Source organism: Phoenix dactylifera, chromosome 3, assembly GCF_051530095.1.
Source record: "Phoenix dactylifera cultivar Ajwa chromosome 3, Ajwa_hap1_PhDact_Kaust_v1.1, whole genome shotgun sequence".
Lineage (NCBI taxonomy): Eukaryota > Viridiplantae > Streptophyta > Magnoliopsida > Arecales > Arecaceae > Phoenix > Phoenix dactylifera.
The window spans coordinates 45,101,362-45,123,773 of NC_143192.1; the positions used below are offsets into that span (position 1 = coordinate 45,101,362).

The 22,412-nt window shown below is 36.4% G+C and overlaps 1 protein-coding gene across 1 annotated transcript; it reads left to right on the forward strand.

The window, feature by feature from the left end:
* Positions 1–1,671: 1,671 nt before the first annotated feature.
* LOC103708498 (CDPK-related kinase 3-like) lies at positions 1,672–21,085 on the forward strand. Its single transcript, XM_008793451.6, has 11 exons — positions 1,672–2,567; positions 6,265–6,395; positions 6,920–6,961; positions 7,043–7,151; positions 7,318–7,396; positions 12,565–12,861; positions 13,079–13,188; positions 16,875–16,982; positions 17,148–17,210; positions 20,486–20,653; positions 20,732–21,085. Exons 1-11 carry the CDS (start codon positions 2,013–2,015, stop codon positions 20,870–20,872), a joined length of 1,803 nt encoding a protein of 600 aa, XP_008791673.4. The 5' UTR covers positions 1,672–2,012; the 3' UTR covers positions 20,873–21,085.
* Positions 21,086–22,412: the final 1,327 nt, after the last annotated feature.

Here is a 22,412-nt window from a genome sequence, read left to right on the forward strand (position 1 = left end):
CTCGGCAGGAACGATCTTGGCAGGCACAACCTCGGCACGCATGGTCTCGGCTGAGCAAAGCCCGATTGACCTCAATCCAACCCCGACTTCACCAACAGTCAAGCGAGTTCGCCTAAGAAAAGGGCCACCAAATCCTCCATATCTGGGATCAAATCCTGCAATCTCCGCTACAATAGCTGTCAATATTTGAATCCACGCAATCTCAACCGATCGCCAGCTAGACTGAAATCTCGTGTCATCTAAGGTAATTCATTTAAACCAAGATTTGTGCAATCATATCCGATTGAGTGTAACCGCTACACCCCCTCCTATAAAGAGGGGGGACACCGGAGAGAGGGGCATCTTCTCCCCTCGCCAGAAAATGCCTCTCCATTAAAAATATCTCCAAATCTCTCTCTGACTTGAGCATCGGAGGACCTTCGCCGGATCTCCCGACCCAAGGCTTTTTGCAGGTCCATCGGAGACAGCCGATATTAAAATTTTATTAAAAGAAGATAGGGACAATAACATATATTAAAATTTTATTTTATTTTTAATTAATATAAATATGATTTTCTTAATACCGTTAGAGCAACCGTTATATTACGGGCATTTGTACAATAACAGAGTTTTACGAGGGTATACATGCAAATATCAATTTTGGAAGAATATTCATGCAAAATCCGATATTTAGAAGGGTATCCATGCAAAAAACCCTATTTTTATTTTATATCTTTATTATTGTATTATACTATAAATATTATATTATATTGTTATGTTAAATAATTTAATATTATATTATATTATGAAAAATTAATTTACACTAATAATTATAATATTTTAAATATTTATTATTGTATTATAATATAATATAATATAATATAATATTATATCATAATACATTATGATGTTAGTTAATTTAATATTATACTAAATTATTATGTTATAGTATACTATGTTGTTACTATATTATAATAATATTACATTACAGTACAATAATATTATACTATATTATATATTTATATATTAATATATATTATATTTTATTACGTTCTGTTGTATAATATTATGTAATATTTTTTATGGTAATTTTATCATACAAAAGTATTTTCTCAGTCTGTTTACCAAACATATGTTAAAGTGCTACAACACTACTTGTACTTACCGAACAACAAACAACTTTTTATAAAAGCTCTACTTTATATAGCTCTACTTTTAACAACTTTATTTTTAAAAGCTCTATTTTTCGTACGGCTCCAAACTCTAATAACAAAAATATCAAAAATTTATTGATCTATTTATCAATCTCCTAGTAACAAATTTGCGCCTCCACGCCCCACCACTGCCGTCGAAGTTTTTTTTTTTCACTCTCCGATACGATGAAAGGCCATCTCCCAAGGCGCTGCGCGACACGCCGTGCTCCTGGGGGGAAATCTGCTCCCCAATCCGAGACGCTCTCAGACACAGCTGTCCCCACCTGGCCCACGCACCCTTTGCACCCAATCACAAACCTCCACGTAGTCCACCCCGGACCAGACCTTGCTCCCCCACCGCTGGCCCCACTCGTCTTCAGAAACAACGGGACGTCGCTCGGAAAACCGTCATAATAAAATATCAAAAATCGAAATGGAAACCTGGGCTCGGTCCGCATCTTTCTTGCATTTAATAATAATTATAGAATTCCTCTAATCTGTTCCTTTTTTCCTAGGTAGCATTATTTCACCCTGCTCACAGTATCAATATTTATGTGATATGTAGGATTTATATGGGTGATAAATGGGCTCACCGATTAACCAACTACCGTTTTCTTCCCCTTAACGCACTCGTTCGCTGTCTCTCGCTGGCTCGATCTCTTTTTCTCTCTCTAAAAATCTACCCTTTTTTCTTTATAAATTCCTGCTCTAAACCTTCTCTTTCTTTCTTGTTTGACTCAGGCGAGGGTAAGAGAGAGAAGCCCAGGCCCAAAGGCGACAAGAAAAGAATAAGAGAGAGAGAAACAAGACGCGTCGGGCGCCGGCGGCGAACAAGAGGGAATGGGCCAGTGCTACGCCAAGAACATCCCCGTCGACGAGGACGACCACCAGCACCAGCCCCCTCCTCCCCCCGCTGCCAACGGCGGCGACGACTCAGTCGGCGCCGCCGCCACCGCCCCCTCGCCCGTCAGGGGCGGCGCCACCTCCGCCGCTAGCCCCTGGTTCAGCCCCTTCCGCCACAGCTCCTCCGCTAGCCCGCTCCCCGCTGGGGTCTCTCCATCGCCGGCGAGGGCGACTCCCCGGCGCTTCCTCCGCCGCCCCTTCCCCCCGCCGTCACCGGCCAAGCACATCAAGGCCTCCCTCGCCAAGCGCCAGGGTGCGCACAAGCCCCGGGAGGGCCCCATCCCGGAGGAAGGCGGCGGCGGAGGAACGGGGGACCCCCAGGCGGAACGGCCGCTGGATAAGACCTTCGGTTACGGGAAGAACTTCGGGGCCAAGTACGAGCTGGGGAAGGAGGTCGGCCGCGGGCATTTCGGGCATACGTGCTCCGCCAGGGCCAAGAAGGGTGATATCAAGGGCCAGCTCGTCGCCGTCAAGATTATCTCAAAAGCTAAGGTGCGGTGGTATGTCAAAGGAGGTCTTTATTATTTATTTTCCCTTTAAAATACAAATTTCCTCCTATTATTGCCATTTTGTATGCCGCTTTCTATTTTTCTGATCCCTTCTATCCAAAGTACATATTAGGGTTTTTTTTTGTTGTTGTTTAACGTTACTTCCAGTGTTTCCACACACTGGTTGAAATATCCATATATATTCTGCGCATATCAACCGTGTTTCTTGATCTTATTCTGATCGGATTAAGGTACAAATTTTCTTTTCTTTTCCTTTTTTAACTTATTTTGTTGGATTAGGTTGTCCAAAGTGTTAAAGCGGGCTCTTGCCTTATTCTCTTTTTTCTCTTTTCGTTGTGAGATTATGTTTATTGCTTATATAAAGTCCGAGTGTTCTTGTTTTGTGTTTCTGGCAATTCTGCAGTTTAAACAAGACTGGTTCTTTGTGCATGTGAAGGTCAAAGTGCAGGTTATAAGGCTTTATTCTCTCGTAACTAGGGTTATCTCTGGCTACTAAATCTAGTTTTCAGCTCAAGACCAGAGATACGTCATTTTGCTTTCTGTTCACTGGGGAAAAAAGACCAGGTCCTAATCGGATAAAAAAATTATACATACTACACCATCCTTCTCTCTGTCCCTTGGTTTTTAATGGCATGGTGTAGCTTGGGGGCTTGGGATAAAGCTATATCCATTCTATGTTAGTTTTTAAGAAGTGAAAATATTATTGCTTCATGCCATGCACTGCAAATTCATAATTGTATTGTAACTTGAACTGTACCGATAGCATAATCCAATTTATTTACAGACTAGACTTCTTCATGCGCGATTCACATGGCCAATGGGTGGGAATTACAAAAAAAAAGGTGGAGTTGGAAAGTTAGGTTTTGGAACGGAGTTGTATAAGAGAGGCAGAGATGCATGTTAGTATAGTATTTTTAGGAGATGCGGGGTGTGGGGTCACATCGTCAAGCATTCATGTAGGTATAGTAGATGTAACATTCATTATAAAATAAAATGTTGGAGTTCTTTAAATTTTCCTTTTTTGACATGCAGCACTTATATGCATGCCTATATATTATCTAGCAAATGGCCATTTTGGCCCTACTTTCTGAATTAGTTTCCAAAAATCAGAAGTGGGTGCATGAGTAGGTATGGATGTAGGTGCTGGGGAGCGCATATCGAAAACTCACTCCAAGTAAGGAATCACTTACGAAGTAGGTCAGAATTTCTGTGAAGTTCTTGAAGTGGGTGCATAACCCTACATAGAAGTTTTGTGTTACTAAGGGCTGCGACACATCTTTTGCCTTGTGTAAAACCTGTGGGCATTTCACTGAAATTTGAAGTGGGTGGACTTGTGATAATCAGCTAGTTGTCATTTATCAACATCCTTGCAGAATAAGTTAACACATATGTTTATGTGTTTGTGAACGTGTATGCATCTTGTGCCTTGTGTAAATCTGTGGGCACCACTGAAATTTGAAGGGGTTGGACTTGCGATAATCAGCTAACTGTCATTTATCAACGTCATGGTCCGCCGTACCGGTCCATACCGATCCGGCCTGGGACCCGTACCGGATCAGCATGAAATCCGGTACCGGTAGCTTATCGTTGGAGAACCGGTATAGGACTGGTACGGGACTGGTATGGGACCGGTACGTACTGGTCTGGGCCGCCACCGGTACGCCGACCGGTACTGGTACGGCGGATCTTGATCAACGTCATTGCTAAATAAGAAAACGTGCACCTTTATATGATTGCATACGTGTATAAATGATGGGGCATCTTCATACTCATATTCCATAACTATAACGATGACCATAATCATCTAGCCTTTATGGAAACCCATTTGCCATGTTTTCCTATTTAGGGCCACCTTTGATATTATTTCAAGTTTTGCTTATGCTTTCTCACAACCTCCATCTATATTACCTTTGATCTTCCTCTTCTTTTCTTACCACCTTAAACACAACTTGAAGTACCATTGATATTCCACTAGAATATATTTTAAACATAATCACAATATTCTACAAATTATTAAAAATTTCTTGAATTACTGTCAATTTTTTCCTGTAATCAAACGATTCTTCAAATTATTCTCCAAAAACAAATTCATCCAGAGCTATTTTCAAAATATACACAAATTTTATGATTTATCCCTAAATTACTTATTATGTTAGAAATTTTCTATGCTACAAATTAATGATACCATACATAATTGCTAGTGATGATTTTTTTTACTACCATTTGTTATTTTTGCTTCTCTATACCTTTTCTCAAGTTTAGAAATCCCTTATTTTTTATCTTTTAATTTTTTTGTTCTTTGTTATCCATACTCTTTCTGAACTTTTGACAATTTTTTCAAATTTTCCCAAATTTTCAATCCTTACATTCAGCTGACTTTTGCCCAAATGCCAAACTCCATCTATATGTTTATGATTCTGAATCTAAAAACCGCTATTAGTTAGATTTTAATAACAGCTTCCATTAGATGCTAATTCTGGTTCACCTATGAAAATTTATCCTGCAAAGTTAATGGTAGCATACCTTAGATTAGAAACAAATTTAATGATAATAACAAGGCTTATTTTGCATAAATCTACTAATACAGTTTCCCAGCATTGGTGTTAACGGTAATACTATAACAACAACGTCCATAGTAGCATGCGAAGTAATTTTGATACTAATTTGAGGACTTCAATTAATACAATTATTACATTATATTTCATTCTTAAGCCAACTACATAACATTGAGATAATACTCATTCAAGCCTTTATAGACACAGGCATATGAACATACATAAGCCAAATGCCTTATAATAGAAGTCATGTACCTAATAAAACAGAGCATCGTTGCTAGCATGTTGAGCTTTTTGCAGAAATGTTTGTGGTCTGGCAACTTCAACTAGAAGGCCTGAAGTTTTTTTTTTATATATATTAAATATAATCAATTTAGATAATTGTTAATTTAACTAATTACGAGTATGTTTTGCTATGTTTTTAAAGTGGTGTACGTGGCTGCATATGCAGAAACATATGCAGTTGGGGTCCCTTAGCAGCACCGGATTGCCTATATGTGGTTACTAAGTTTTCGTACCATATATGGACCAAAAAGATGGTCTGCTTAGCATTATGCAGATGCTGTGTGGCTTCCTTAGCATTGTGAGGCTATGCATGTGTCCCACATATGTAGGCCCAGCAGGCTGGTCACAAGAATCATTATTAATCTAAATATGTTGATTATGCTATCGTTATTGCTATTAGGTAATAAGTACTAACGTATTAACCACTAATGATTAGTTGCTATTGTTATTAAGGTTGCTATTATTTTTTCAAAAAACTACAATCATTATTGTTGTTATTTGTATTTAATATATTCTTTTTATTTTTAAATAGTTAAAAAAATACTATTGCATATGTGGGCTGTATGTTGCATGTGTGCCATGCAGTCCCTTGATTGCTTGCATATTGCAGCTGCCTTTAGGAAACTGCTATTTCGGATTAGAGAAATCAACATCTAAATGTTTGTGTATTTAGTATCACCTATGGTATTTAAGGGGTTTTTTTTTGTGTAATTGTTGATGGTCAATACCATTGGCGACTTCATGCTTGCCTTCCTTGTAACCTTTGTTTAAATGTTCAAAATGCTTTCCCACATTGTATACATGGGTGGTGTCTTTGTCTAATTTCCCCTTTTCTACCAGATGACAACAGCAATATCGATTGAAGATGTCCGCAGGGAGGTGAAAATTTTGAAAGCTTTATCTGGGCATAAAAATCTGGTCACATTTCATGATGCATGTGAGGATGCCCTTAATGTCTACATAGTCATGGAGTAAGTTCTTTTTCTGATTTTTTTCCTGATATTTTCTTTCACCAGTCACAATCATGATATTGATAAATGATAACCTAATGTCTACTATGGCTGCATATAGCAGAAAGCTTGTTTTATGTTTTCCTTGTTGCTATAGATACATTTTTCCCCTTTTTCTTTTCTTTTCTTTTTAAGAGAACTGGTGGCCCAAGCTACCATCATTTCATTGAGGAAATAAAATGAAAATTTTGGTTGTTGGAACTTGGAAGTGAGATTTGAATCCACGCCCTTGCAGATCTGAACATAAATCTGGCTTCTTAAACCAACTCATCTAAACAATAATATCTTTTTTTTTCGTGAAAGAACTGTTTATGTTTTGATGAATTTATGTTTTGATGAAATCATATGTATGAATTGATTGGACACCGGTAAGGCATGAGTTACTCTGGGGATGAATGACTGGATTTGTTTTCTTTCTTTAGCCTGTAATTGTCATAAAATCTTGGAATAGTTTCTTATACCTCTTTTATTGTTGTTTTTATCAGATTGTGTGAAGGTGGAGAGTTATTAGATAGAATCTTAGCCAGGTAATTTCTATTTTATCTGGTGATGAGTTTCTTATATCATTTGACTCTTACTAAATCATTCTATACTGTGGTCCGTTATAGAGGTGGGAGGTATACAGAAGAAGATGCTAAAGTAATCGTCATGCAAATTTTGAGTGTCGTTTCCTATTGTCATCTTCAAGGTGTTGTGCATCGTGATTTAAAGCCAGAGGTCTGCATCATGTAAACTATTTATTGCATATATGCTTTTGCATTATGTGCCTATGGCTCTATTGTAGATTCTCTTTCCTTTTGTTACTTATATGAATCTTTTTTTTTTTTGCACTATAATGGACCTGTCTTTGCTGATGACGCATTTTGTCTGAATATTGAAACAGAATTTTCTGTTCACAACTAGAGATGAAAATGCTCTTATGAAGATTATTGATTTTGGTCTTTCAGATTTTAACAGGCCAGGTAATTGCTGGCCATATCTTAGTTATCACCTATATTAACTGCTCTTGACATTTTATATTTCTATATTATTCTTTAGTCAATAATCAGTAATAACTGTTACTTTATTTCTTACTATTTTCATCACTTAATGGCTTTTGTATTCTTTGTTTCCATCTTCGTTCTAAGTCATGCTGTGTTGCTAACTCACAGATATCATGATATGCAAATTTCAGCTTCCTTTATTGCTTCCTGTTAATTGTTCACCTTGATCATATATAAACATGCTTTGACACTGTGAAATTGAAGCTTTCAGATTCCACATGACCAAAAAAAATGGAAATAAAGAGAATTCTAAGCATTCATAAGCTACTGCCATTTACCCTCAGTTCATAAATATGCATGTTACATTTGTTACTATCATGTCACGAACTGAAATATTACAAATTGGATTATTGATATACCTGGACATTTTATGCAACTCATCACCTCATGTTGTCTTCTTTCAAGCCGAGAGTAGCTGACATTACAGGATGGTTTCCAACAGTCATGTGAGTCCTTTTTTTGAGATAAAACTCTATAACAATTCTTTTTCTTTTTTTTGATCACATCAATCCTGTTCTGTGCTAACCCCTATGGGTATACATGGGCTTGCAGCAACTTCTTGGTGCTAGGCAGTAATATCTTGAAGATCTTTGGACTTGCCTGTTGTGAATGCCAATAAGGTTTAGAATACATATGTGAAGACATATTCAAGTCTTAATATGAAGCACAATGTTCAGCCCAAAAGTTTAATTGGACGTTTTGAAAGCTCCAATTTTTATTAAATACTCCTATAAATAAGTGAAGAAGTCCTTTCTGTATATATATCTTTTATCTGTTATCTGCATCTAAGGACCATATCCTTTTCCCTCTAGGCTCCCTTGGCATATTCCAATCACGTGACCTGTCTTGGTGTGTTTACCAAAGAAAAATATGGATCTTTGGACTAGTGATGCACAATGATCAGAACTGCATTGACCAGTCTTGGCCTAATCTTTTTTGGTTTCTCATCCACAAAAGCAAAAACAGAAAGGAAATAGGCAACTTATTATTTTTCAGAAATAGATTGGCTGCATGTTCATAATAACCAGTGGGTCCCATAACAAGATGAGTTGAAGTCATTTTCTTTTTAAATCTCCTCCTCTTTCTTTCTCCTGCGTCTCTCTCTCTAGGGTCGGGGATTGGGGGTGGGTGGGGATATTAGTGCAATAATCTCAAATGATTGAATTATGGATATCTTCATAGTGAGTTTCAATCATACAAATACCATAACATGACTATCCAGCACTCTAATGTATGTCTATACCATAACTCTGATATTCCCCTCAAAATTTATAGACCATGTGGAGGGAGAGTTTGCCCAAAAATATAAATAATGTAGCACTAAAAAGTTTGCTGGTAGCTTAGTAGACTAGATACGTGGATGAATCACTGTTTTGATATGCCTCATCTGTTAGTGAAGAACTGTTATTTGCAATATGAATACCTCTCCATGTTCCTAACAGTAGGGAGTGGGAGTATTACATGTGATCCAAGTCTTCTCATGGGACTGGGTGCAATCTTTATTTTCTACTCTTGTATCAGTTGTTGGTGTCGCTATGTAATAATTTAAAGCTGGTAAAGAATGTACACTGTTAGGTTGTCTGGCCAAATCATTTTCCATAAAGTGCTGCAAATGGATGGAGGTAGCATGAATCTGAACAATGAAACAGCAACAGATTTCTGTTGCCAATCAGATCATTTTTTGAGTCAAAAAGTTCATGCTTTTGCCATTATGGACTGGGTGCAGGTGAAGTAATCTTAGACGTGATCTAACTCAAAGTGAGAATACCTGATGTAATATGAATTACTCCACAATTGCATGGAACATTTCCAGCCAAACTATGATCTATGGACCAAATGTCATCCAACTGTTTCTAGTTATGCTAGTGCTAGGTCTTCAGCCGCTATTGAAATGGCTTGTTGTTTAAATCATGCTTGACTCGTCCTCCAGGATCAAACTGGTTGCAATCCTAAATTATAGATTGTTGCATCTTTCTCTTTTTCTGCTAATTATATACTCATTTGTAGCTTAGAGAATCTTCATGTGAGTGTGAAACTTGCTAGGTGATCAATGCAAGGCCATTGTGGAATTCCAGATATGTTCTAGCAAGGTTTTCAGGGAAAAAACTTCATTTCCTTAAATGAAAGTGTGTCCTTGTTTTTCTTGCACTAGTTGATTAATGTTTGTAATTCTGCCCCCTGGTAGCCTTGTACATAAGGTTCATCATTCCTGGAAGTTTTACTCCCTTTCTTGCACCCAGGCTTTTGCTCCAATTGGCGCATCATCTAAAACAATATTTCTAACAACATATGTTTTTTGTTGTTTTATCAATTTTGACCGTATTATGACTTGTTTAAAGAAAAATTTTGCCACTCGTGTAGTTTAAGTGCTTTATTAGTTCTAAAGATGCTTCTTAGGTGCTCTTGCTTCTAAGTTTTTCCTTGTTTTTTCAAAAAATATTACTTATATTTGCTTCTGAACTCGCTATGCACTTGTTTTCAAATGAAGATACTAACTTCTGCCTTTCTTTTCTCTTTGTCAATACTTGCTTTATTTGTAATTATTTGTGCCAATCATATCTTTTTTCTGATTAATCTTATGTATTTGAGATCAAAATCTGCAACCTTCCTCCTTCCCTGCACCGCAAAACCATTGCCCCCCGCCCCCATGCAGCCCTGCATCCCCTCACCCCCCAATACACACACCCTCTAGGGTGATCATGGGTGGTGAATACATCCCAGCATCTTAAAGGCATCAAGAAACTTATATTTGCATATGCATTGTCCCCATACGCAACCTTATATTTGAACATGGGGACATTCTGGATGTCAAAGACTGCCATACTATTTATTTTCATACTATTTATATGGACTGAATCTTTTTACACAACTACGTCAACTGATTCCCAACTCGGAAAAAATTGGAAAAATCTGACCATGCATGCTGCATGCAACTTATTATCTTCTAGTCTTTTGGTTGTGTTTGTAGGGCCACATTCCTAAGCTAGGAAGCATGGATACTTCAAATCCAGTGCTATGTCCGTATCGTATCTATATCAGATACTGCTATTCATTAGATACTATTTGTATTGTGTCCTATATTTGTATTTAGTATTCTATTTTTCAAAATAAAAAACACTTTGTGTACTTTCAGGATACACTTTGGATACTTCCGTAATACCTCCAAAAATGAGGGGGAGGGTCAATTTTGTCTTCTATGATATTAATTTTAAAATATGTAGTATGGATTATGGTCTATGAATTAATGGCTAAATGATAAGCTTTTAAAGGTTAATGCTATCGCAAAAAGTATGGACTATATTATTTTGATAGTCTACTATGCTTCATTGATGTTTTTTTTTCTATACACACATTATATTTGCACCTTTGCATGCATGCATGTACATATTTCACACATACATACATACATACATATGTACATACATTTATATACTACATATATGTTCCTTGATGTATCCTAGTCGTAAAGTATCTTTTTCAAGATTTCCTATTATCGGCATTATCCATATCGGGTCATATCGGTACGTGCTTCATAGTTCTTAGGTGCTTTAGATACATGGTTGACTGCAAAAGTAACAAATTTATTCCTAATGGATTTCAGTAATAATAGCAGATGCTACAATGCATACCATTGTAAAAATGGAGGTTATATTTTTGTTGTTGTCATTCATCTTTGATGATCCCACAGTTATCAAGACATCAAGCAATAAAAGGAAGCTAGCTAGCGGTTCTATACAAACATACATTATATTTGCATATATGCATGCATTCATGTACATATTTCATACATACATACATACACACATACATATGTACATACATTTATATACTATATATATGTTCATTGATGTATCCTAGTCGTAAAGTATCTTTTCCAAGATTTCCTATATCGGCATTATCCATATTGTGTCATATTGGTATCCCATGTCTATATAGGTGCTTCATAGTTCTTAAGTGCTTTAGATACATGGTTGACTGCAAAGGTAAAAAATTTATTCCTAATGGATTTTAGTGATAATAGCAGATACTACAATGCATACCATTGTAAAAATGGAGGTTATATTTTTGTTGTTGTCATTCATCTTTGATGATCCCACAGCTATCAAGACATCACGCTATAAAAGGCAGCTAGCTAGCAGTTCTTACATCTGTGACCTTATATTGATGGCTTTAATTGGGCCTTAAATTGGCTATTCTATGTCCTGTCAAAATATTTTTTCTAAGAATATTCCATTTATGCATGCACAGATCTTTGTAACAAATAAAGTGCATTATTAACCCTAAACCCTGTTTAGAAACCAAACATAGTATTTAAGTACTGCTTTATGCTATGTATACAATCTTTCTTATATGCCATTCTTTGAAAATCAATCATGTGTTTCACTGTTTCACAAATTGCTTTGAAGAGCAACAAATTTTCTGTTATGCTCAAGCATTCTTTAAAGTGAGAAAAAGTAAATTAATTGCATTAATTGAAGCTAATTTTATCATTATGAACTTGGACGTTTGTGTGCTGATCTGTGGATGCATGTAAATCTACATGTGTTCGCAAACATAAACAATATTATTTGTTAATCTTAATCATGTGAAATTGATTTACATTATGAAGGATAAATTGCATGATATACTTATTGACAAATTTCAGAATGCTATAAATGTGCTTTTGCAAACTGCTACAACATCTTAATACCATTTTACCCCCTAAAAGATTCATATGACCATTATGAGCATTTTTATTTTATCTACTTTGTTTTTCAAAAGATTACTGTTTTCGTATCAGACTTGAGAAACCCCAAAAGAATTGGGAAAAGTATTTGTCGCTTTGACTCCTGCGCTTCAACTTGGTAGACATTCTTTCTTATACAATTATCAACTGTTGCATAACTAATGATTGCAGATATCTTTAATTAAGACTAATGATCGGTTTCCACTTCCTGTTTTGGTTTGTCTGGATCCATTATTTTTGTGAACTTGGTTCATGTGTATCTGACAGGTTATTTGCTTTTATTAGGACCATTCTTTTACTTGTTTGTAGTATCATTCTGTCCAACTAGAGGTCTAAACTTGGGTGTTTTTTTTTTTGGCAGATGAAAGGCTAAATGACATTGTTGGTAGTGCATATTACGTAGCTCCTGAAGTCCTGCATAGAGCATACAGTATGGAAGCAGATATCTGGAGCATTGGTGTCATAACATATATCTTGTTATGTGGTAGCCGACCCTTTTGGGCACGGACAGAATCAGGAATCTTTCGTGCTGTGCTGAGAGCTGATCCTAATTTTGATGATTCACCTTGGCCTGCTGTATCTCAAGAAGCTAAAGATTTTGTGAAAAGGCTTCTTAATAAGGACTATAGGAAAAGAATGACTGCTGTACAGGCTCTAAGTGAGAATTTTCTTCTATCAACTGATTATTTTTTCTCTGAGCATTATAGATTTGCTATTTTATCATTTCATAGACATCTAATTACCTTGTTAAATTTTGAGCTTGAAGCTCTTTCGACAGCCACTGGATATGAACAATATGATATTTATATTCAATTGCCTTTGAGATGTCAGTGTGCTTGATTGATGCAAACTAATAAGTCCTTTTGTCATGGCAGCTCACCCATGGTTGCGTGATGAGCAGCAACAAGTCCCTCTAGATATACTAGTTTATAAGTTAGTCAAATCATACCTTCGTGCCAGTCCTTTCAGACGCGCTGCATTGAAGGTTTGACTTTATTTCTCTGTCGTTCAGCTTGTTAGATTATAAGAAATAGTATTTCCTGATTTTCCTTACTTGATGGCATTTATTCTATATCCTATTTGTTCTACTTTCGCCTCAACCAAAGAAATATCTTGGTTACTCATATTTATGAGAAGGATTTGGATGTGAATGTTGTGTCTCACATCACATGAAATTGGGCTAACTAGTTTTCATAGGTTGGTTGAAAAAATGTGGCTACATGCAATTCCATAACAATGCTTCTACAATTAGTATTGGATAATCAATGTCACCCCAATTACTGTGATTATTCTCATGTAATTTGTACAAATGTACACATTCTGGGTTATAAATAGAGATTTTGCCAAACACTAATTATACACATTTTAGACTGGAAAAGGACTGTTTGGTAGTCAAAAACTAAAATTGTCTTAGAAAAGTAAGTGACAACCTCAGGTTGGCAACTGTAAAGAATCTGTGGTGCTGCACATGACTTTCCAAGGAGTGGTGAAACAATAGAAAATCTTCGGAGTAATTTTGTTTGAGGCCCCTAAGTGATGTTCGTGATGGAGCATGAGGTCCCATGCTTGTACTTTTTTTGTTTATTGTTTTTTTAGGTCTTCTTCCTACCATATATTTTCATTTCTTTAGTTTCAACTTTCATTTACTGCATGAACGTGGGATTAGTCTTAGCTGCCGGGTCTATTAGATCAGGTTCATTGTCTGAAGAAGATTAGCCTCTTTTTTTTTTGCTCACGTGGACTTGCAGTGTTCGTTATTGCTCACATTCTTCTCTAGTTGTGTTAATGGAATTGGACGATGAGCCAGTATGGCACTGGCATCTCCTTTAACTGGTTTGGTTTGTTATTATGTTGTGACTTTCCTAAAATCGCTTGGTCTCCGAATTATGCTAGTGTCTGACTTTTCCTTCCAAATTATGCTAGTGTCTGACTTTTCCTCTTATATTTTTTGTGCCGTCACATGCTGCAGTTCTTTGCAAGGTTCAAAATTTCATCTCTAGCACCTCTTACTTTTTCAGTGACAACTGGGATATGACAATAGTATGTTTTCTGCAAGTCAAGTTTGACATTAACTCTTTGTGATCCAAGCTTGTTTCACCCTATTGATTAAGGAAGATATTATTTGCTTTTCTGCACTATCTGGAATGGTAGTGTTACGGCCTAAGTGGCCCTAATTGGGGTATTATGGTGAACTTTTGGCCTAATGTGCAGTGGGTGTATTAGACTTGAGGACTCGGTTTGCTTGTCCCTTCGTGCTTGTTGGTGTAGGTTGTGACCTTGAGCTTCTCAGGTACTTCATCAAGAGAACCTAGTGTCAGGTTAATTCATTAGGTTTTCTTCTTTTGTTTCTAGGATGCATTTTACATGAGTGGAGAAAAAGGTACAGTACTGGTATGGAGGTATGCTAGTTTTGGTATTTTACATGAGTGTCCAGTGTCCAGGTGTGTAGAAGAGTGGACTCAGGAACCTTAAAAAATCTGAATATTGAGACATTTGTATTGTACATATGTGTATATGTGCAGATGTATATATAGACAATGAATTTTCTGTTGGACCAATTGCTTTATATCTAGATAGAACTGACAAAACAAATGGTTGATGGCACATGCACCCATTCTAGAACCTTATTGATATGGTATGGCATGATACCGGTATGAGGGGGTAATACTAGTTTTGATATCTTACAGGTAGTCCAGTATGATGAACCAGTACATGCTGATATGTGGTCAAAACTTTTGCTAAATGTTATACTAGACCTGAAACCTTCTAAATGCCAAAAGTTGATATGTAACTACGATGATATCATGACTGTTAATAATTTAATATAGAGTTATCAAGTTTCATGAAGTGTTAAGATGTCCAAGTCCCCGGAGACACCAAAAGACCCAAAATTTTAAGTGTCTGGTTAATATTGCCAACAACTTAAAATTTTGAGGGCAATTATGCAAAAGTGTGCTAAAGTTGCTTGCCAAAAGCAATTGATGGCTATGGTAAGTTGATGCACTCTAATATTCAAAAACAAGTAATTTTGCTTTTTCATTGGATGGTTAATGCCTAATACAACCCTAATGACAAGGGATCTTCCTAATTCAACTTCGGTCCAAGTTATGACATTTAGCCAATGATTTTTCTAGAAATAAGAATCTTACAATCATACAAACTCTTCTCCGTTTAAGAATTTCTTTAATGGAGTATCAAAGGTCTAACTCAGACTTTTACAGCAAACAACCACCTATAAGATCAAATGGAAAAGTTGTTTATTAACATCCAACACTTAGTTCATTCATAAAGCATTCAATCTTAGTTGCCTAAAATGGAGCGAGTGTGGAAGTGAATTTGGGTTATGGAGCGCTCCCTAAATATTTTATCGTAAAGATGCATGTTGGAAGAGCATAGTCTGAAGCAGCATCTCGGTGTGGGGCTCTTAAGCACCTATGTGTACCACAAGGCAGCTTGAAGGTCTACCATAGGTGCAATTTAATTAAGTTATTGAAGAATATTTAGTTACATTAAGTTATTGAAGAATATTTAGTTATGTCATGGAGGGTTAGGTTGAAACTAGAGATTGTTTCTACTTGATAAGCTAATCTATTTAATCTCCTCAGTAACCTCTTTCATTTTCTAAATTCATTTTTTAACTGATAAGGTTTAGATTGATTAATAAAGAGAGGCAAACCTATTATACTAGATATCATTATAAAGTGTATTTATTGCACAGAACCTTTGGATATATTATTTACAGTTTCAAAAAATTGAGACCTTTTATGAACTAAAAAATTAAATATCTACTGAATATAGATAACATTAAAAAAATGATTAGACATTCTAAAACTATGTTATGTGTTTTAGGTATAAAAACTATATTATGTTATTTATTGAGAATCTTATACATCGAGAATATGCTTCAATTACTTTTTACTAATGAAAAAATAAATCTCTTTTGAATTGCAAGACAAGACCACGCAAAACTACATTCAAAATTAATCCCTCCCCTTTCACTGGTAGTGAATATAATCAAAGCCTAATGTGTGCTCTCCAATCAAAAGGCATAAGGCACAAGAATCGTGCTTTGTAGAAGCCTCTTGATGCAAGTGTCACTTTATATATCTTGACTCGTAAGTCACTTGGCATCTTTGAAGAGCCTCTTCCTTGCCTCATGCTAATATCACCATATGAAGTGTACAATGACATCATTCCTTGTTTCTTTTCCTAAGTTTGTCACATGAATTCAAGCACAATATGCTATGTCATCACCACCCTTCTCTTCACTTATAGTGGATAAAACTAAAGCTTAATGAAAGGTAAGTGATGTGCAAGGATTATTTCTTGTATGAGCCTGTTAAGTGGCAATGCATATGCTTCACTCTGTCCAGCCATAGCGCCAAACTTCAAGGCATGAAGGCCTTTACCTTGAGGCATGAGGTAGGCAAGCCTCAAATTTGTGCCTCTAAACATCAGTTGGAGTCAAAAAGTCATATTCCATCTGTTTCCTAGGTGATAATATTATGTTCTTTTTTTTTATAAGAAAGCAAGCTAAATATCTTGGCAATCCAATGGATAATTTGGCTTAATCTATTAAAAAATTTTCTAACTCTGGTTATTCTTTCATTCATAAACTTAATTTAATATGAATTTTTAATATCTTCTCATTTTGTCTCATTTTCTTCGCAGGCTCTATCAAAGGCTCTAACAGAGGACGAACTGATTTACATTAGGTCTCAATTTAATTTGCTAGAACCAAATAAAGATGGGCAAGTGTCTTTAGAAAATTTTAGAATGGTTAGCTCTTACAATCTTTCCACAAAGTTGTTTTAAAGATGCAGTATTGGGATTGAAATTACTATATTAGTTTTGTTATATTTCACATGCCTAAGTAATTTTACCCATCTACTTGTTGCTATTGGCACATTCCAGTATGTTAAGTTTGTGGTGAATTATATGCAGGCACTCTTGCGAAATTCAACTGAGGCTATGAAGGAGTCTAAGGTTCTTGAAATCTTGAATGCGGTATGGTTACATTTACTTTCCTGTAATTTAGTTACTTAAAGTTCCCTTGATAGAACCGTTCAGATGCATACTATATTTCTCATACCTATGCTGCTGGTAATTTTTTTTTTGCTAATGTCTACCCTCATTATTCATCTTTATTTTGACTATATCATTCATTAAAAAGGTGTTACTGACTGCTTTATTTATTACTATGAGACAGTGACTCAATGATGCATGTATACAGAAGTACATACTGGTTTTGTTTTGGGTAAAGAAGAGTTCTTTTGCTCTAAAATATTTGTCATCTTGGATTTCCATTTTGAATAAAATTCTTGCTAATGCATCTTATTGGCCTCTTGGCAAACTCTATGTGAAGAAAAGAAACATTTAGATGTCAGTTTAGGGTTCAACTAGGGCAAACATCGGACAACACATTTGGATTGCTCAAGCTTGCTTTGGTTGAATCTGGATCAGAAATCAAGCCTAAGCTGAGCTTAAATAACATCTAAGCATGTTTTGGTGTTTTCGGTTGGTTCAAGATTGTTCACAATAGCAGCATGTTCTTGAAGATAATCTAGGACCCATTTCTGTGTTTAGCATTCCTAATTTTGATAGTGAAAATAGTGACTACAGTCGATAGGGTTATAATGACTTCCTAACCTGAACTTAAATAACATCTAAGCATGGTTTGGTGTATTTGGCTGGTTCAAGATTGTTCACAATTGCAGTATCTTCTTGAAGAACCTAATCTAGCTCCCATTTCTATGTTTAGCATTCATAACTTTGATAATGAAATTAGCAACTACAGTCGACAGGGTTATAATGAATTCTAAATGAACTCTAAAAAGTCGCTTGTTTTCATCAATACCTAATGGTTTTGATTATTTGTCATGTCTGATAACTTCTTTATTTTGGTAAGTTTCTAAACAAAGTTTATTATATAATTGGAGCTTCAACCGTCCACGAGCCAAGTAGAGCTGAGCTTGGTGTTGTTCAAGATTGAAACTGAAGCCTCTTTTAGGCTTTAGCTTTGTTCGTTTCCTTGTTGAATGATCCCAACAAGCTTCTTAACAAGGCAAGCCCAAAGTCATCCATGAACAGTTGGTTTGTTCACCAAAAAAACCCGGCTTGGTTTATTTTCATCCCCAAGTATATCATGACATTCATATGCAAGAAAACTACATTAATCTCCTGCAAATCTTGCTCAAATCTCTATTATTTCAATGCAGCAAACAAACCCATCAGCTATCTAAATGATGAATGATCAAAATTTTAACTACAAAGATGTAAAATCTGAACGTAGCCATGACATGGTTTATAAATTGGGTTTAAAGTACTTGGAGACTCTCAAATATCGTTCTTTTTCTAGGAATTGACTTATCTGACAACAAGCAGTCATCACCTCAGAATCATCATTAAATTCTACACCGGCCTTTTTTTCATCTGACTCAAATGGTTGAGCAGCTATATCTTTGATTGTTGAAGTGGAATCCAAAGCAATACCATCACCAATGGATCTAAATAGCATATGCTGTTAGCTCTGAGGCCTTGCCTGCTTTTGAAGCTTGTCCAACCAAATCCATGTCCAGCCCAACCCAGAGAAGACATCTTCTTGTCTATAGGACCATCAACAAACCATTCACTTGCAGTACCCTGGTCCTGTAACAAGAAGGTCTCTTTCCTTCTCATTTTGATGCTTTTTAGAATTTGCATTTTACTTGAAAATTGACTCAATCATTTAACTTTTTTACTTCCATGTTATTCCTTTTCGTTGCATGACTCTACAGCACAAGATATTGAATCAACTTGCCAACTTACAATGAAATGCATATCCACTAGGCCAACTATTAATTAAGTGCATTTGCAGTATATTTAAGCAATAGTGAATTAGCTCCCTCAAATTTCTCCAAGTGCTCTGGCATCTGGAGCTGCATGGCAAAGATCTTTATTGCCATTGTTAGTAACTGCAGCATGCCATATCCATACATTGGATCATGGACCACAAATGAGCTCACAGGCAAAAAATGGATCTAAATATTCCCAAATAGGTATTCCAATAAATGCTCAACTATAAATAGAAAATTCAAAAATTATAACATGTTTTAATTACCAAACCACTAGCTTACTTGTAATCACCATCTTTTGTGAATTTTCTGCAATTGCTAGTCGTCTTCCAAAAATATCTATCACATCCTTACATGCATGTTTGCATCTCCACTTGGATGACCTTATCTTGGATATTAGCTTTAGGCCGCTAAGAGCAAGTAAAATGGTCATCCATGACAACAATGTTTCACTCCATCTCACTACCTTTCTTTGAAGAAATAACAAGAATTATGATAACAACCATCAGCATTCAAAGACCTGTGAATTTTTTGTGGAATTATTGTAGAACTTGAAGGAACATGCAGCACTCCTGAATGTTGCCCTCATGTCTTACTGCCATGTACAAATTACATAGCTGGCTTCCCATTGCCATCAACAGCTCAGAGTACTTAAACTAAACCTGCAAGTACTCTGATTACTAAGCCCCCTTGATTCCAAAATTATGAGCTTATGACCCTAGAAGTAGCCCTCTCCCCTTTGATGGTCGTAGACCACTTGCAACACCTGCAGTCGTTAGATAAGAACAGGGCTCTCTCTCAATTTTTCCAATTTTTTTCTCCATAATACTCTGCTAAGTATGAAAGACAAGAAAAATTGGAAACTCTTGGCCTCTCAATCTTCATCTTATGAGTATACTACTGCTTCATACTTTAATGATGATTATATGAAAAATTCGAGTGCCCTTGATTTGTTAATTGCAGCTTCAGCTTTTCACATCAAAAGCATGCAATGAAGACACGAAGACTGGAATACGTCATTTCTCTTCTCCATCATTAGCTTTCTAGCTGATCTTTGAACTGATTCTTGACAAGCAGTTACTACTTGGATCAACTAAGGAACTCTTCATATTCTTTGGCAGGAACTCTAATGCGACAAGTATTATGTTATTAGAATTAAGTCCAAGATTTTGTAAAGGTGGAATAAAAATAGCGTGAATAGAATTTTTCCTAGAAACAAACCGTATGATGAGCTATTTTCTTTCAATTTATTTCTATGCCATCCCCATGATGTTCTGCCTATGAATTACAAAGTTTTAACCTGTCGCATTGCACTACTGCATGTTCTGCTTGCTGATAATTATCATCTTGTGATGCCCTGTTTCATCTCTTTGAGTTACCTGGTTGGTTATAGTGGAAACATTTCCTGTTATGACATTCATAAAAGCAACCATGTGATGTACATTACAGTTGGAACCGCTCGCATATAGAATGATGGACTTTGAAGAGTTCTGTGTTGCCACAATCAGCCCTTACCAGCTCGAGGCTTTGGAAAATTGGGAACAGATTGCAAGTGCAGCTTTTGAGTACTTCGAGCGGGAGGGTAATCGAGTTATCTCAGTTGAGGAACTGGCTCAGGTGCCTAAGTACTTGATGGGACTTCGCACATTTTGGATTTCTTTGCCAATATTAACATGACCAAACTCCTGTGTGCAGGAGACGAACCTTGCTCCAGCAGCTTATTCTATTGTCCGTGACTGGATCAGACCATCTGATAGCAAACTCAACTTTCTTGGGTACACCAAATTTTTGCATGGTGTGACAGTTCGTAGCTCCAACACAAGACACCACCATTAGATGTCCATTGCCATTCATGTAATTGTTTTTATTCATGTCATTCGTATAGTACCTGCAGATCTCTTGTTATCCCTTTTTTCTTCTTTTGTTTTCCTTGCAGAGAATGGATGTAAAAAATTAGTTATGATCAAGCCCTGTTGTGAGGTTCTTTGGGCAGCATATGTTTTTAAGGACATTTTTTAAAAAAGAAAAATACCATATTATAGGCTCTGATGTTTCTGGTCTTATGTTTATTGCCAAATGATAAAGACTAACAGGTAAATTCTTGCCAGTATTGTTATCTGTTGCAGATGAACCGTGGGAGATAATTTAGATTCCGAGCTCAGGAGCTGAAGATTGTAATTGTTTTTATTCATGTCATTCGTATAGTACCTGCAGATCTCTTGTTATCCCTTTTTTCTTCTTTTGTTTTCCTTGCAGAGAATGGATGTAAAAAATTAGTTATGATCAAGCCCTGTTGTGAGCTTCTTTGGGCAGCATATGTTTTTAAGGACATTTTTTAAAAAAGAAAAATACCATATTATAGGCTCTGATGTTTCTGGTCTTATGTTTATTGCCAAATGATAAAGACTAGCAGGTAAATTCTTGCCAGTATTGTTATCTGTTGCAGATGAACCGTGGGAGATAATTTAGATTCCGAGCTCAGGAGCTGAAGATTGAAAGGATGTATGACGATGGTTTTCCGGATCTGTAGGGATGTTGTAGAAGGATTTAATCACCTGGTTTTTTACAATGATGGTTGGTCCTTCTTTTTCCTAAATTTGCTTCACATGATGTAATCAGTATTACCATTCTTTTAAGTGAAAGACTTGGAACTATTGAAATTGGTGGGAGTATGATCTCCACCGTGTTTTTTTCCTTCTTTTTGGGGGGAGTGTGGGGGTAAAACCTGGAAAAGAAAACACAGAAGGATTAACGATTAACGATTAACGATGATGGAAATAACAGCAGCCTGCAGTCGTATTGAAACTGGAAAGCAAGATGAGGCTGAAGGACGGAAGTATAGGGTTGTCGGTAATAAATAGCTTTCAGAAGTATTGTGTGTAAGAGTGTAAGAGTCATCATTCATCAGTTTATAATGGTGGCTGAATTACCTTTAAGCATTATTCTAATGCAGTTCAAAGTATAAATGGCTACTGTCAGTCCCTTCCAAGTGGCTCGCAATTCAAAGTTCATCACAGAAGCTGTATGGAAATTTCTTGAACCTCTATCAAGCTCGGTTCGAGCGGTCAAATATGGTCTTTCCCTCGATAGGCTTCCTTAGCATCTATAAATTGCAGCCTATGGAGTGGTGAATTAAACTAATAAAGAGGAGAAGACTGGTTCCTAATAATCGGTAGTTGCACATGCATTGCTCGATAGGTTAAGGGAGTTTGCTCATCCGCGCTTTTGCTTAAACGAATTCCTCTTTCGATCCTACACCCTCTATTCTCATTCGTTGCTAGAATTCGACCTCTATTGATGGATGTGCTTTGTCGGAAGGGTTCTCCACAAGGTCAGTAGCTAAAAAGCTCCTTTGGGAGAGCAAGCTTCGAAATTC